Source organism: Saimiri boliviensis, chromosome 15, assembly GCF_048565385.1.
Source record: "Saimiri boliviensis isolate mSaiBol1 chromosome 15, mSaiBol1.pri, whole genome shotgun sequence".
NCBI classification, from domain to species: domain Eukaryota; kingdom Metazoa; phylum Chordata; class Mammalia; order Primates; family Cebidae; genus Saimiri; species Saimiri boliviensis.
The window spans coordinates 6,386,541-6,403,849 of record NC_133463.1 but is presented as its reverse complement, the minus strand read 5'-3'; the positions used below and the strand labels follow the sequence as shown (position 1 = coordinate 6,403,849).

Genomic DNA, 17,309 nt, shown 5'->3' with positions numbered 1-17,309 from the left:
CTAAAAGCACACTACTCTGTCATACTTTTAAAATGTGGGTTTTTTTTTAATTTGCAATTCCTTTTGGACTTCAAATTCCTCTGGCACAGGCATGAACACCCTTAATAGAGCCAAAATGTTCTTCTAGAAATGAAACAACTGTTTCTCGTGAGGCATGAGTAATCTTTAAAACCACCTGTTGTCTCTCTCAATATGCTGCTTACCCTTGTGTAGGCAGGTATTTATAAACATGAACTTCTTTCGTTCCCATCATTTTAGTCAGAAAAATCAAAGCTGTTTTTCCTGTAAGATTTTCACTTTTAAAAGGTTGGTGATATTAACATGGTGGAAGCTCATTCTTCCCTTTCCATATGCAGGCAGTTTACGAGTAAAATCATGGGACATACTTATTTAGTAAAGCTTTACCAGTTTTTTTGAATAGGTGTTTAATATCAATAAAAATATAATCTTGGGATTCTTTCTGAATAATATTTTGACTAAAAATGAAAGGTATTTAAAAATAATCAGAGTCATCTGTGCTCCTGTGAATTTTCAATGAATCTCTAAGGACAGGTGCATGGAAATCCAGTCTATGATTACCAGGCCCCAGGGTCACCCAAGGCACTGAACCCACAGTCAGCCTATTCCATGCCATATCCATCTGTCCTCTCATCTCCAAAGAACCAGAACAAGAAAAGATGGATCCACCCAGTGAGAAACTTATTGGTCATTACCTCTAGGTGGGTGAAAAGTTTCCTTTATACAGTTTTGAAAATCGTCAACTGATCGAGTCTTTTTTTTTTTTCTTTTTGGTCAACAGTGCCAATGGATTCACTACTCCAGGAGCTCAGGTAAGATTTGCCGAACATTACTTTTTTTTCACATTAATGTTCTTTGATTATTCAAACGATTTGTACTTCTCAAGCCTCAGAATACTTGTTTTAGCAGAAGGAATTGGCTAAAGAGGGCTTTTTTTTTTTTTCCATCCAAATGCTGTCTGTGCACCAGGAAGGCAGAGGAGAATGATTGTACTGATAAGTGATCCAGAAAAACTCCATCTATTGTATTAATGACATAACAAAACAACGTTTTGCTGTGGTGTGAATGGTGGCCCACTTTTCTTCATCGAGTGTGTGCTGCCTTTTGCACACCTCACATGCGGCTGGATTTCACACGGATGGTCAGGGAAGAGCAGAGCTATGCCACGAACCTGATGGATGGATATCCCAGATCCTAAATTATCCACTTCTTGCATTAAATAGATGATTCCACTGGGACACTAATTTTTTTAACCTAGACGTGGGAACATAATGTGACCAACAGATTTTTTGAGTGGGTCCATGCCTTTTCATCATAAATATTGTTGCTAGTGTACCCCAGACAATACTGTGAAAATTCCATCTTAACAGGTTTCCCAGGATTAATTCTAATTAGATTTTCTTTCAGAGTCTTTGTTAAAAAAAAAAAAGTATATTTTTTAAGAAGAAACACATGCAGATGACACATTTTCTGTCAGGAACAAGATGATCGCTCTGTACATTCTCTGCCTGTGCTATTGACAACCTAGCCAATCCCAAATCCGTTACTTAGTCCACCTTTCCAGAAACAGCGGTGGTCTGTACCTGTTCCTCAGGGAAATGTTTGAAAAACGGAGGATGTGTAACAGTGTCTAACACACTTGAACTTTGTCAGATATGCAATTTACACAGTTCTTTCTCCAGGCAACCGAGCTTGTGATTCCACTGAAACCCAGGCCGTCACCATTGCTTCTATGTGGCTTATGATCTCTTTCACAGCCTTGGTTCATTAACGTAACAAAACACCTATCTGCTAGCATTCAAGCACATACTCTTCTCTGTGGAGTTTGTCAGTAGGGAATCCATGGCCCTACCTGTATAATCAATTCTGTCTTAAGAATTTATTTTATTTTTATTTATTTATTTATTTTATTTTTTTGATGAAGTACTATTTTAATATGTGAAACATTAAGGACAAATTAAAAGCGAAAACGTTCCCCATCAATACTTGTACTTGGGTCTAGCAAAGATCATAGGATATAGGTTTAATTTAAGCAATTTCTACAGCAAGGGTGGTGTTCAAAGTCGTCGTCCACCAGGAGGGTAGCCCCTGTTCCTGACTTTTGATCCTTAGCCATGTTTCCTGGTCTGCAGACACCTAAAGCTGCTTCATCTCATTTTATATCTCTCAGGATGTCCTAGGATGTCTCTCCTTGCTTCTCCAGGAATCCCTGTTACCAGCCCCTCCCACTCTCCAGCTCTCCGACTATGATTTTGGATTATATTTAAAATTGCTATTATTGTACCATGTGGGCCCTTACTTAAATTTTAGACTCTCAAATGTTGCAGTTATATACTTTTGCCAAATTAGAAACTAAGGAAAATAATAGCAGCTCTCTTCTGCTTCTATTTTTCCCCTCTTTACAATCATTTATTTATTTTTGAGACATGGTCTCAAACAGGGTCTCAGTCTGTCCTCCCAGGCTGGAGTGCAGTGGTGCGATCATGGTTCACTGCAGCCTCAAACTCCTGGGCTCAGGTGATCCTCCTGCCTCAGCATCTCAAGTAGCTGGGAGTACAGGTGTGTGCCACCACACCTGACTAATTTTTGTATTTTTAGTAGAAACAGGGTCTTGGTATTTTGCCTAGGCTGGTCTCAAACTCCTGGGCTCAAGTGTTCCTTCCACCTTGGCCTCCTAAAGCTCTGGGATGAACAGGAGTTAGCCACCACATTTGGCTTAAGAATTTTAATTTTGATCAGAAGGCTGAGGCAGGAGAATTGCTTGAACCCGGGAGGTGGAGGTTGCAGTGAGCTGAGATTGCGCCACTGCACTCCAGCCTGACACCTGGCAACAGAGCGAGACTCTGTCTCAAAAAAAAAGAATTTTAATTTTGAAAGTACTTTGATTGGAGTAGGACACATAGTATACTCCTACGTTTGGACAGGGTTAAGCTGGCTTATTTAAATTAATTACCTTTAAAATTTGCTCTTATTTAAAATTCTTGTCTTTCTGGAGGCTTTATTTATGTCCCTTGTAGAATGATCAAGAGAAGCTTAAAATGATCCAGTGCTCCAAGTAGGGGACATGTTGGCAGTCCCTGGAGTGGTTTCTTGGTTCTTGCTGTAGAATCAGTGTTCCTGTGGACACAAGGCCACTTACCTAGTGAGGGACCCCAGAGTCTTTTAAAGGAATCAAGCCATTCGGAGAAAAAAAGGCTTTAATTTTGGTGATGTTTCTTGAAAACAACTTTTACACAAGAGAATTGCTAAGGAACTAATGTGTGTGCATTGGCCTAAGAAAAAAAATACAATTCATAGAGAAAAAATGAAGGTATTAGCAGAGAGAAGCAAATTGTGGGAAAAAAACGCTTACTGTAGTCTATGTGGAGAAATAGAAATTACTATCTGAGCATGTCATTAGCATCGATAATTATAATAAGCTAATAATTATTGGGGTCCTATGTGCCAGACACTCTTGAGCTTTCTTTACCGCTCTATTATCTCACTTAATCCTTCCTAAAGCCTTATAAGGCAGAAACTATGATATTTCAGTTTTCAGATGAAGAAAGTGAAAATAAATAATTTGTGAAAACAGCCCAAGGCCGCACGACTATTAGGCAATGCAGACTTCTGACTCAAAGGCCAGCTTCTCACCCACCAGACTCGTCTTTCTCTCACACAATTCATACCCTTTAGAGTATGAATCAAAAAGCGATTTAAGCAACCAGATTTTTCAGTCTACATTTTTAACTCATATGGTTTATCTTTCAAACAGCCTAGTTTTCTTAAATTTGGACCAATAATTTATTTTAATTTAAGATAATGTTTTATATTTTCCCAATTTTCCGAAGATTATTTTTTTCTCAGATATTTCATTTTACCTAATTTGTTTATTAGAGTAACTCAGAAAGCTGATGGTAATTGCTGGGAAAATATATACACGTTGTTAATTCACCTATTTTTCTTTAATGAGACCCAGCTTATGCAAATTACTAAGTGATCATTTGAGATGTTATAATCATTTCTCTTCAACGGAATGACCATGCTTAGACAGGCAAGGTCCCGAGTTCTTTCTCTCTTTCTTTTTTTTTGGCAGAATCTCGCTCTGTGGCCCAGGTTGGAGTGCAGTGGCACGATCTCCACTCACTGCAACCTCTACCTTCTGGGTTCAAGTGATTCTCCTGCCTCAGCCTCTCAAGTAGCTGGGACTACAGGCACATGCCACCACACTCGGCCAATTTTTTGTATTTTTTGTAGAGATAGGGTTTCACCATGTTAGCCAGGATGGTCTCAATCTCCTGACCTTGTGATCTGCCTGCCTAGGCCTCCCAAAGTGCTGGGATTACAGATGTGAGCCATAGAACCCAGCCCCAAGTTGTTTCGTAAGTAGTTTAAGTTGACCCAGACCCAGGCTTTAATTATCGTTCTATATCAATCTTGGGAGAAAAGTACTGATTCATATGGAAGTTTGTATTTTTAGCATCTTTTAAACTTTTGTCCATTTCCTACAACGGCTCTTCCAGTTTTTTCCACTGGTTTGTTGTGATCCAGCACAACTATGTACCTGAATTCTGAATATATTAGGAAATGTGGCATGTTTTCCCCAGCATAAAAGTTGTGATTATTTTGTAGAGAACACTGGCAACTTTATTTTGTTCTTCTTTTTAGAATGCGTTGGACATGTTATTGCTTCCAGGGTGACTACTTACAAAAATACTAATACAAATGAAGCTAACTTAAATATACTGTATATCGTTCATGGCACTAATAAAATTGATACTGACATTCTCATCTTCTTATTATACTCTATGTCAGCTACTATCATCACCATTAAAAAAGCAATTTATAACCACAGGCCCACCTTTAATCATATTCCTTATTAGCATTTCCCGTCTTTCCTCTAACACAATTCAGGTTACAGGTGGTGTCCAGCAGGCTCTCCTGTGTCTTTCTAAATCATGACCATTGCATTATTGCTGCTGTTTTCTTTTATCACTATTATCCTTAGTCTGAACCTCATGCTATTGCAGCTGCTAATATCGGTAATTGTCTCTTGCATTGGCAAAGTGTTTTTACACCAGTCCAGCCCCCTTCCTCTAATTAGAAAAATATATTCTAGTTCCCGAGTTGACTTTCCTACGTGACTACGTAGACAGATAAGTGAATTCAGAGCTCTTAAGTATATTGGAGTCAAATCTCTCTGTCCTTTCATGGTCTTACTGCTGCTTACCAATTTGTCAGCTTAAGTTTGGTAATGAATGTTTTAATTTAAGTTTCTCTCTTTATTTGATTTTACATAATTTCTTAGTTTCTTACGTAATTTCTTTCTTACCAAAAATCCGATCATTTGGCATTTTCCTGTAAGTTTTAAAGATGCTAAATTTTTATGAGCTCTCCAATAAATTGTAGATTTATTTTATTTTATTTAGTTACTTAGTTTTTTGAGACAGGGTCTCACTCTGTCACCCAGGCTGGAGTATAGTGGTGTGACCTTGGCTCATTGCAGCCTCCGCCTTCTGGCCTCAAGCCATCCTCCGACCTCAGCCTTTGGAATAGCCGGAATTACAGGCACGTGCCACCACATCCGGCTAATTTTGTTTATTTTCTGTAGAGATGAGGGTCTCATTATGTTGCTCAGACTGGTCTCCATCAAACTCTTGAGCTTAAGCAATCTTCTTGCCTTGGCCTCCCACAGTGCTGGGATTATAGGTGTGAGCCAGCGTGCCTGGCCTAGTTATAGATTTAACAATAACATTTCAAGAGTATGTGAATTTTGCTATGAATTATGGATCTAGATGTCTTTCTCCTTTTTCTTTTATCTTATTTCATTCACTATAGTCTTTGTATCAGTAATAAATACTTTAATATTTTGGAGTTTTTTTAAGAATGAGGTTTCCTTTAGTGATCATGATTTTATTGGAACTTATTACTTAAGGATTTATGGAGGTGACAACTAATGAAAAATCTGATACTGATTTCTAATACTAAGTGTTCCATAAGTTCATCAGCCAGGTCAAAGAAAATTAATAGTTTTAATCAGGAGGTTAGATAAAAAAAGAGAAAAATTCTCTTCTTTCTTTTTGTTGGTATCATTTCCAAATGTGGGGCTCAATGCATGTTTTGGAATTTAATAGCATAACTACTATATCGTGTTGGCAATATATCTTTTTAAATACTAGACCAGACCTGTACATTAGAATCCAAGAAACTGACACCTTAAAGAAAACCCTTTTTACCTATCCAGAGTGACCACCCAAGAAGCTGATGCTAAGAATTAATTTAGACGAGGAACAGTGACCCTCCAGGGTGTGGGGGAGGCGTCTGCAGGGCTCAGCCACCCAGGTGTGGGCCTTGTCTGTGCCTCTGTGTGAGGGAGAGGCTCCGTGTGGAATGTGAGGCTGGAGACTTCACACCAACAGGAGCATCCCAGAGATTATTTCATGTTTACTGTTCTTATTAGAGCAGAAAAGTGTCTTAAAATATATTGGGGCCGGGCGCGGTGGCTCAAGCCTGTAATCCCAGCACTTTGGGAGGCCGAGGCGGGTGGATCACGAGGTCGAGAGATCGAGACCATCCTGGTCAACATGGTGAAACCCCGTCTCTACTAAAAATACAAAAAACTAGCTGGGCGTGGTGGCGCGTGCCTGTAATCCCAGCTACTTAGGAGGCTGAGGCAGGAGAATTGCCTGAGCCCAGGAGGCGGAGGTTGCGGTGAGCCGAGATCGTGCCATTGCACTCCAGCCTGGGTAACAAAGAGCGAAACTCCGTCTCAAAAAAAAAAAAAAAAAAAAAAAAAAAAATATATATATATATATATATATATATATATATATATATATATATATGGGAAGTTTTCAACAAGAGTAAAAACAAAAAAGAATTTGTAGTTGAACAAGAAAAGTCGATGAACCCTGATGCTCTGTGCGTTTATGTATCTGCATAGCTTATTCCAGCACTTAACTCTGAAGGTGTACTGAGTGGGCCTCAACAGGCGCACACTGAACGAGTTGGTGGAAAAGTGTGCCCAGCATCTGGTTGAAGCCACAGAGCAAGCCCACAAGGTTGTCAGGGCAAATGACCTGACTTGCATTAACTCATGTGCTGAGTGCCTGGAAGTTAAAGGCTTTATGCCTGGCCTCTGAGGAAGCCACTGAACCAGAGGCAGGACTCCGGTCCCATCTCCGGTCCAAACCCCGCTCCCCCTGCAGCCACATCATATTGTCTGCTGCCACTGTGGCTGCTGCGTGCCATTTTATCGTCCACACTTTGGGCGATAACTAATTCAAACTTTATCAATAAATTAATAAATCAAGCCGAAAAGTATTCTAACCTTCAGACAGACCCTGCCACACCTTCCTAATTCCCTGCACTGCCTGCAGTGCAGAGACCATTCATGGGATGTGGTGGCTCACACCTGTAATCCCAACACTTTGGGAGGCTAAGGCAGGTGGATTACTTGAGGTCAGGAGTTTGAGACCAGCCTGACCGACACGGTGAAACGCTGTCTCTACTAAACACATGAAAATTAGCTGGGGGTGGTGGCGGGCACCTGTATTCCCAGCTACTAGAGAGACTGAAGCAGGAGAGTTGCTTGAACCCAGGAGGCGGATGTCGCAGTGAGCCGAGTTCACACAACTGTGCTCCTGCAGTCTGGGTGACAGAGCGAGACTCCATCAAAAATAAAATTAAATTAAGAAAATTAAAATTCAAAAAAATTTTTTTTAAAAAAACAGACCACTGCCATTTCCTTCTAAATTGTTTCCCAGGAGTTAACTGTTTGATTTTAAATAGATGTTAAAACATCTAGAAATGACTTAAATAAATATCTATGTTACTTGTTTTTTCTTTTGAAATGCCGTCTTCCATTTCAAAAGAAAAAAACAAATAAATGATGAACTGCCAAGGGCCTTGTACTTCCAAGGCTGATCTTGCAGTATGAGAGGTGTGAGTCACAGCCTTCACCTGAGGCCTGTAATATTCATTTACAAACGGGCTAAAAGTGGAATCCTGTTCCTTCCTAGTACCCTAACTACAAAGGACTAAATAGCTATGTTTTTCCTGTTTTTATCACATGTATGTAATTAAAAATATATATTATTACACAAATTACATATTACATTATACATATATATATATAAAACTGCGATTATATCAACACAGTGGAAGAAAGCTGTGTGTGTGTGTGTGTGTGTGTGTATCTTCTCACACTCATGCACTCTTCAGCACCTCTAATGCAAAGAAAATTATTTGACTGCCTATCTAACTTCTCCCCAGTCCTACTTGAAGGACTTTATTAAACACTGTGTATAATAAAGCATAGTGTGTGTGTGTGTGTGTGTGTGTGTTTGCTTTATTATACACAGTGTTTATATAGATAATATATATATATATATAGCTGATTACAAAGGACAGAACATCCCCAGCTTGTCTAAGGTCTACTTTACATTTTAATATCTGTATTTGAGAGAAATACTATGGGGCTAATGAATAAATATCCATAGAGTTAAGAGACTCAGAAATAAAATAAGAACAAGAAAACGTGCTTTGTTTTCTTTCCCTATTTTTCTCTACATTCAAACATGATCACAAGGATATTGGTGGCCTCTGTCAACCAACAGATTACAGAAGTTGAGAGTCTAAGGCACTAACACCTGTAAAAATCAAACATCTTCTAAAACTGTGGCAAAATATCCCCACCGCAGGCTGCCTCGCATAGTTGCTTTTGCATCGTCGGAGCTTACCTGTAGAGATAATTTTTTCATCCATTTAGTATTTCTTTTCTTGTAACTGAAATCTTTTTACACAGCAGAATCTGCCACTCTTGACTGAGGGATGACTATTTCCTTTGATATTTGTTCTTGTGCACCTAGCGTAGTATTAGATGCTGCAGTAATATGCAATTCATAGCATCAGTAACACATCCAGGGAATTATGTAGTAGCATTGCTGCAGGAGAGACCACGTCTAGCTTGGGACTCAGAGGTGCCTCCAGAGCCTGCTGGCTCAGAAGCATGGCATCCCCTGGGGGCTCACTGGAAGTGCAGACTCTGAGGCTCCCTCTCACCTTTTAACAAGATTTATAAGAAATTCATGGGTGTTTGGAAGTCTGGGAGGCACACATCTCAGAGACCCTAGGTTAGACTTTACTAATGACCTAGAAAAGCTCTTCTCGCCATTGCTAATTTTCGGTGGTATGCAAGTTGGTAGAAAAGTCAAGAGTCTGGGTTTCTTTGGCATCTTTCTTGACCTATGAATTCTTGGGGAATATTAATCATTGTTTGTATTTCTACCTGACGAAGAGCAGCAGAATACAGAACAAACGTCCAGATCTTGACAGTAGTGTGGCCAAAAGCACAATCTTTCGTTTTCTGTGAGTCTCTGTTTCCACCTCTTGGAAGTGTCCAGATCTTCCTTAAACATTCATTGTGTATCAGAAAAGAGAATTTAAGGAAGGAAACTTTGAAGACGCTATTTTGTATGCCTCCACAGATGACTCTATAGCCACCTAGATTATGTTCTCAGAGTATTTAATTACATGACTCACACAAAATCCGAAGTCTCTGCCAGCCTCCATATGTCTGTCACAGAGCTCCCTTGCAGCTTTGATAATTTGGGAACTAAATTCCTGAGGCTCCTTTGGACTTGCTCGGGTCATTTGCTCCCTTTGGTCCAAGTTTTCTCACCCTCATGCGCTCTTCGGCACTTCCAACGCAAACAAAATTATTTGACTGCCTCTCTGATTTCTCCCCAGTCCTGCTGGAAGAAATGCGTGAACTTTAATCATTGGGCAGAACACTTTCTTTCTTGCTCTCTTTTACATAAACTACACCTATTTGGGGTCTTATTTTAGTTACATTATATGTTTGCAAACATAATGCTTCTGACACCTTGTAAATTTTTTTCCTGTGTAAAATGTGAACTGAAATAAAATGTGTCCCACAATGTTGACAAACGGACTCCCTACAAAGCAAGCATCATGTGCCGTGGCTTCCAGTATTTCCTCACAATGGGCAAATCCTCATAACTCTTCCACAAACCCTTGCCTAGGATTTGACTGGTTTGTCAAATTCTATGGCATGAAGGTTGGCAGAAATGTCAAGAGTCGGTGTGGTGGAAAGAACACTGGGTTAATAGCAGTCCTGGGTTCCACGGCTGTTTCCCTGACTAGCTGTGTGACCTTGGTAATGTGTGCAAAGGTTGAGCCTTGCTGCCTTCTTGAGGAATGAAACTTTTTGCATCTAGCACTTCGAGTCCTGGTATCAGGGTTCCCCCTGCCCCTTCCATCTCAAAACATATCCTTTACAAAACCTTTGTCATCTATAACTCTGCCTTTTTAATATACTGCCTACCTTTTGAAGGCAAAGAATCTATTTTATCTACCAGTGGAGGGCTCGTACATGATGTTACTTGAGAAATATTTTATTTCATATTATCAACCCATGTGTGTTTAACCTCTTGCTGTTTTCAGCTATGTCTTGAGTTCATCTTCATCTCTGATACTCTTCTTTGCTACCTTTTCATATGGGTTTTTTACTTGCATAATTTTTCTTCTCATTTAGTTCTTGTCCCTGTAGGAGAAAATCCCTCGTACCCAAGCCCCCCGCCCACCAACAAACTTTGTTTTTTCAGTGTATCGCCATCCGATTTTCTGAGGAAATCCTGCACCTGAAGCTACTTCTGATTTTTCTCGTTATAAAATGCTCTTTCCATCTCCACTCTGCTCTGGGCGGTGCCTGGCAGAATCCTCCCCTTTGTCTCTCGACATATGCAATCTGTACTCATTCTTTCAGCTCGGGACTGACACCATCTTTTCCATAAGGTGTCTCCATGACCTCCCAGACTAAGACTTTTTCCCATTGTATTCCCCAAGCACTTCTTCACTTGTCTGTTTCAAAAACACTTACTACTTTGAATTGTAGCTATTTCGTCATTCAGTCATCCATCTGTCCACCCATTCAGAAGAAGAAAGCAGATTCTCCGCCTTTGGCTTTACAGTTTCTTTGGGGAGACAATAAAAACGGAACAAGCTATATTTTAAAAAAAACAACTTTAATTTATCATCTATAATCTTGTCTTTTTAATATGCTGCCTACTCTTTGAAGACAAAGAATCTATTTTATTTACCAGTGTAGGCCTCGTACATGATGTTACTTGAGAAATATTTGATTTTACGTTATCTACCCCTGTTCGTTTTGAGAATAAATAATGTAGCTTGTAATTCATGATAAAGGCATTTCTATTTAACATGTTGATTCTCCACAACTGTCTTTAAAGTGCCTGCAACTTCTTTCCTTCCAAATTCTTAAGTTCATTCTCTAATGCTGTCCCTCTACTTTTTTTCTAAGAAAATTTTATTTTATTGTGATAAGAACACCTGAGCCCCACTCTCGTAACAACCTAGTTCTGCCCCTTTCAAACCAAGACTGTTTAGCCAACAGTTTCCATTGGCCCCTCAACTGCAAATCAGCCTATTCTATGTTTAATCGTTTCTAACTCATTTTTCTACAATCAATAAGGGTCTTCCTTTATAAGTATATTTTATCAAATTATCAGACATACAAGGGAGATGCTCTTAATTCTACTGATGTCTGTCTTGGTCTCATTTGGCCATTTTCAGTCGAGGAGAGAAAACAAAACTGGAATTAAGGCACACAATGCCCATCCCTGAGCTGCTTGTAGGAAGGGCTCAGCCCAGGGAGTCTGAGGATGGGCATGGTCTCAGGCTGCAGGGTCAGAAAGCAAGTGACTGCCAGGACCCAGGAACACTTAGATGAAATTGAAAGCTGAGCAGCCAGGCATGGAAGGTGTTATGGAAGGTGTAGATTAGGATGAAGAGTCTCTTGAACAGCAGTTTTCTTTAAGGATTCTCACTGTGGTTCTCTGCCTGAGGCACAGGAACCACTCCCGTCCATGGGGCAGGCTCATCTGGAGGTGATTCTCAAAGCTGGGAGGGGGAATGTTCTTCTAGGGACTCTTGCAACATCAGGGCAGGGGAGTGAAACCTGCCTAGGGAAATGTTGGAATATGCCCCTGGGGGCGTTCTCTTTGCCTTTGCCACCATGTCTCAGCGCAGGGCAAACTCTCTTCTTCCTGGTTGCCCCTGTGAGAATAGAGCGACGTAGACCCCTACACTTCTTGAAGTCCTCAAGGTAATTGCTCCCGAGTCCCTGTGGGCCATCCTCCTGGTCTTTGGAAGCTGACACAGAGCCTACAGTCTGTCCTGTAGGATCAGCAAGCTCCGTGTTCTTGAAGGAAGAGCTGGAAGGCTCACACACCCCCGGCCACTGTCAGAGAAACATGGCTTCCCAACACTGCACCTCCCTGGTTTCCGCCACCTCTCGGACTCAGGTATCTTTGCTGGTTCCTCAACATCCTAATCTCTGACACTGGATTCCCCAAGATCCTCTTTGGATCCCTTTGCATCCTTAATCCTCTTGGCAGTGATCTTTTGGTGATCTCACTGGGGTTTGCAGTACATTTGCGTGTCCGTAATTTTACATCCCCAGGTCTCCTCTTTTCCCTGAATTTCAGACTCATGTAACCAACTGTGTAGACAGCATCTCCAGATGGATCCCTGATGAGTATTCAAAATTAAAATCATCTTCTTCTATAAATTCATACACCCACTGCCTTCCCATGTCAGTAAATGCGAAAGTTCAAGAGTCCTGGAGGCATCCTTGACTCTTCTCTTCAGATTCTGTACCCGACCTGTCCAAACATCCTGCTGGCTCTGACTTCAGAACAAATCTACAATCTGTGCTTCTCACCACCTCTGCTGCTATCGCCAGGCCCCTAAGCCATCGCCGCTCACCTGAATTACTGTCAGCACCTTCTCACAGGCTTCCCTGTGTCTGTTCTTCCTCATGTAAAATTCATTCCAGGAGACCATTGGGAGCCCTTCAATGAGTTTCCCCTTTCTCAAGGGAGAAGACCACACATCTTTACTCTGGACTGGTCTCCCTGCCCTGTTCATTGCCTCCTGCCCACCTAAAATCCTCACTGGGACCCCAGACCTACTGAGGCCTCAGGCCTTGGCATGCTGTTCCCACTGTCTGTAACGTTGTTCCCTGCACAGCCGTGAGTCTCACATGCTCACTTGCACCAGGTCTTTACTCAATGCCTCCTTCTCAGCAAGACCTTCCTTGACCTTAGCCTTTGCAATTACAAGCCCCTATTCCAGCTTTCTTTGTTATTCTCCTTCTGTTTTATTTTTTATGAAAAAAAAAAAAACTTGTCACCTTTGACACACAATCCAACTACTTATTTACTTTATTCTTAATCTGTCTTTCTTCATAAGAATATGTTTTGTGAGAGCAGGAATCTCTTTATCCCATTGATAATAACCACAACATCTAGAATAGTGCCTGCCACATTATGGGAGCTAATGAAAAAAAAATCTGAATAAATGTGTTCTGAGTACCATAGAAGGCACTGCAATGAGACACAGGAATTTTTGAAAGCTAACAGCCTACAACTCATGAAAACACATTGCGGTAATTCCTATGAAACAGATTTCTGGCTGGGGGTCTGACCTGAGTTTGAAGGAAGAGAACTTGCCCAGGGAAATTCTGCTGTCACCAACCAGGCACTCCATTCAAATGAGCTAAACGAGAGTGCATGGCAAACTCTTCCAGAAGCCTGGTTCTTGGTTTGCTATAGGTTTAGGTGGCCAGGGGTCAAAGGAGCAAGCATATATAGGAATAGAGATTGCTCCTTGAGTATATATGAAGCACAATTCCCTCCATTACTTTGAACTGACTTCTACTGGTCTATGTTTAACAAGATATCCCCATATTTTAAAAGCAACAGAAAATCATGTATCAAAAGAAAGCTTATAATTCACCAAATGTCTTCAATTTTTATAATTTTGTGCCTTCATGAATAAAGCTTTGATGTTCTGTTTATTTCTATATTTATAACAGATGCAGGGCAATTTTTCTTGGCAACACAGCAGACCAAGGCTGCAGACAGATTTTTCTTCCCACAATCCCTGTGTACCAAGGGAACAGCCCTATAAGTAATGATTTACATTTGCAAGATAGCTTCCAGAAGTCCAGCCAGTCAACATGAGGGCCAAATGGTAAACTGAGCATCCGGAGCCCTTCCATGTCCTGAAGCGAGGCATGTGTCTCAGAAACTGTGCAGACATCTTTAAATGCCTTGTCTTGATCTTTAGTACCAGGAGGTGGGTGCTACTGTCCACCTTGTCTAGATGAACAGATCCTGGCTCAGAATTGTGTTATGGGTGGTTTTGGCATTCTTCAGAAAGAGCAGTTTTATAATAATCTGAATGAGAATATGAAATGTTAAAAAAAAAAAGGTTATGTGATGGAATCTTCAACGAGGATGTAAGCACTGGCAAAATGGCCACTTCCACTTCCACTGGTGAATCTGAAACGTCAGGGAACCCATGAGTATCAATGAGGTCATGGCAGAAATAGTGTTGGGGCTAATCCTATCTGACTCCCAGGTGCCCACAGCTCCTCAGTGGGGCTGGAAGGAAGTGGGCCTGAGGAAGTGTCGTTCATCAGTAGCTCTATTGTTGCATGTGGAGGAAGGCACAGGTGCATGTGGGAGGGGTTAGAGCTTCAGGAAGTGATATGTGGAGCTTGCAGGCTTCATTTTCAGCTGAGTGCTTCTTTATCAGGTTATTTCTGTTTCAAGTTATTTGTAATTCAATAGGATACTTGGCTGCGGAAACATTTCACAGATTTGTGTATGTACATATATATACATATACACACACATAGAGATATTACACATACATTTATATACACATAATTATAATAATATATCAAAGTAGGTGATCCCTGCTAACTCAGTGTGCACATGACTACTGTAACACATGGTCCTCCTTTTAAATATTACTTCAGTATGTTAGCAGTTCTGTTAAGTGATTCATGCAATGTTCTAGTGAAGTGGAGAAGGATACATTGAAGCATTTCAAATATTGAACAATTCGTATTCATATTTAGTAAAGACCTGTGTATATCTGTAGGTTTCTAGCTTTTTTGTGTGTATAAAAGCTAAAAAAAAAAGGAGACTAGATTTATGGGGCCAAACCTCTGTATTCAGGTAAATGTCAGGAAGTGAAATTGACATGTATGGTAGTAGTTATACAACAGCCACGTGGTCTTTAAAATGCCTTTTGTCTTAGTAACTTAAAAAGCCAGAAAATTACTTTATTGCTCATATTACTGAGGAAGTTCTGTCTGTGTGTGTGTGTTCGTGCTTGTTTTATTTTGCTGTGTTTTCCCTCTGTGGGTCTCTACTTTCTATTCTTGTGTCTGCCCTGTAGGCTGTCTTTGTGTGGGTTGTGTGTCTGTATTTCTGCTAGACTTTGACTATGTAACTGTGGCACATGCACACTTAGTTCCCTTCCTTCTTTCTGGCCTTCCTGCCCTTATTCCTTCGGTTTCCTTCCATCTTACCCACTCTTTCTCACTTTTTATCTTTCCTTCTTCAGAGTTCCACTCTAAATGTTCATGCTAGAGAAGAGAAGGACATCTGTACTTTATTCATTATCTTACTAATTAGACCTTTATGTTTCCTGGTCTTCGCTTAAAGCCCTCCTAAATTAACTCAATTTTACATATGTAGCCCTGGTTTGAGTGCTTCTGGGGGTGACTGACCCAGAGTAACAAAGAAGCTCCAAACCCCATCATCAGCTAATGATGTTTACTTTGTGAATAAATGAGATCGTTTTCATTAGTAAGGCTGTGCCTGCTTCACAAACAGAAATAGGAACTTAGTATTTGATGGGTGTGGACATGATGTGTTACAGAGATAATTTTTTTAGGCTGTCCACAATAACCTCCCCCACACACCCCGAGTTGTCTGTATAATTAACATGAACTCGAGTTTAGGTACATGAATAAAATATTAATTGCCTTTGTTATTTTTATTCAAGAGTAACTTTGCAGCAGACTTTTTTTTTTAAGTATTTTACAATCACAGTCACTTACATGTTCCAATGTCCCCATTCAATATTGAGAGCCGAAATAGAATTTTGAAATGGATTTTGCTAGAACCTGGCTCCTGGTTCCGCATTCTATTCAACGACCTCCAATAAAAGGTAACATTCTTATTTTGTTCATAAAATAACGGCAATTACTTTGAACTCTAACTTTTATGACAAAGTTACCTGTTTGTCCTTTTCTTGGAAGCATGCATGCAAGGGTTCCATTTCTTCTCAAACTGCAAGAAGTGTTTACACAGTGCCCACAAGATGCGTAGCAAATAGCCCTGACCTCCAGGAGACCCCGCTATGCACAAGGGGCAGTCAGCTCCCTTCTCCTCTTGGGTTAATTCCAAGACCTCAATGGCTGCCTGAAACTTCAGGTAGTACCAAACCCTATATATACTATCCTTTTTCCTATGCATACATACCTGTGATAAAGCTTAATCTATAACTTAGACGTAGAAAGACATTAACAACATAACTACTAATAAAATAAACCAGTTATAAAAACATACTGCAATAAAAGTTACGTGAATGAGGTCTCTCTCTCAAAATACCTTGTTGTACTATACTCATCTATTTCTAGACTTCGGTTGACTGCAGACAACTGAAACCATGGAAAATGAACGCATGGACAATTACTTTATTTTTTGGCTAGGAATACAAACTTCAAGCAAAACAAGAGAATTTAGATTATTCACCAAGTTAGTTAAGGTAAAGTTGAGGCTCTTTGAATTCAATTCTATAAATTCATTTAACTGGAATATGATCACCTTAAATGATTAAGGTGCTCCTCTTACTCAACCACATTTTTTAGCAGATACCATCTATAATAAAATCCAGTACTTATCCAAGATTAACTAAGATGCTGCAATAATCTTCTTTAAATTTTTTTAAAGATTATTTTAAATATTCCTTCCTCAAACATAGTGATGATTTCAGTAAGGCAAATATTCATAAACTATATGGATTTTATTTTTATTTTTATTATCAAAATAAGATAATTTATGTTTAATTTTTTCTGATAATTTACATTTTATAATGCTGTTTGACAAAATAGATATAAAACCACATATATTTTATTACATTATATATTCAAAAGAAAGTAATTTGAAGTATTACTCAAATTAAAATAACAGTGTGGGCTTTAATGAAGCCAAATATACTAGCAAAGAAAAATACGAATAACTCTCTCACTGTATGTGAATTCTTTCTGAATTCTTTCAGTATCTCGATTCTAAAATCCACATAATGTTCATCTCTTAGTATCTTCAATTTTCTGATTTTATCTTATAATATTCAACTGCTATTCTTTCGGGTACATCCCTGTGATCCATCATAGCACATTTCTG

General features: G+C 39.8%; 1 protein-coding gene across 4 annotated transcripts in view; it reads left to right on the top strand.

Moving 5' to 3' along the window:
* The window catches only part of ST18 (ST18 C2H2C-type zinc finger transcription factor), a 136,012-nt gene that overhangs the window by 35,180 nt on the left and 83,523 nt on the right, over positions 1-17,309 (top strand). For all 4 annotated transcript variants that reach the window (XM_074386651.1, XM_039464696.2, XM_010351599.3 and 1 more), the window contains one exon: positions 800-830. In XM_074386651.1, coding sequence (XP_074242752.1) covers positions 800-830 — 31 coding nt within the window. The remainder of the gene's footprint in view (positions 1-799; positions 831-17,309) is intronic.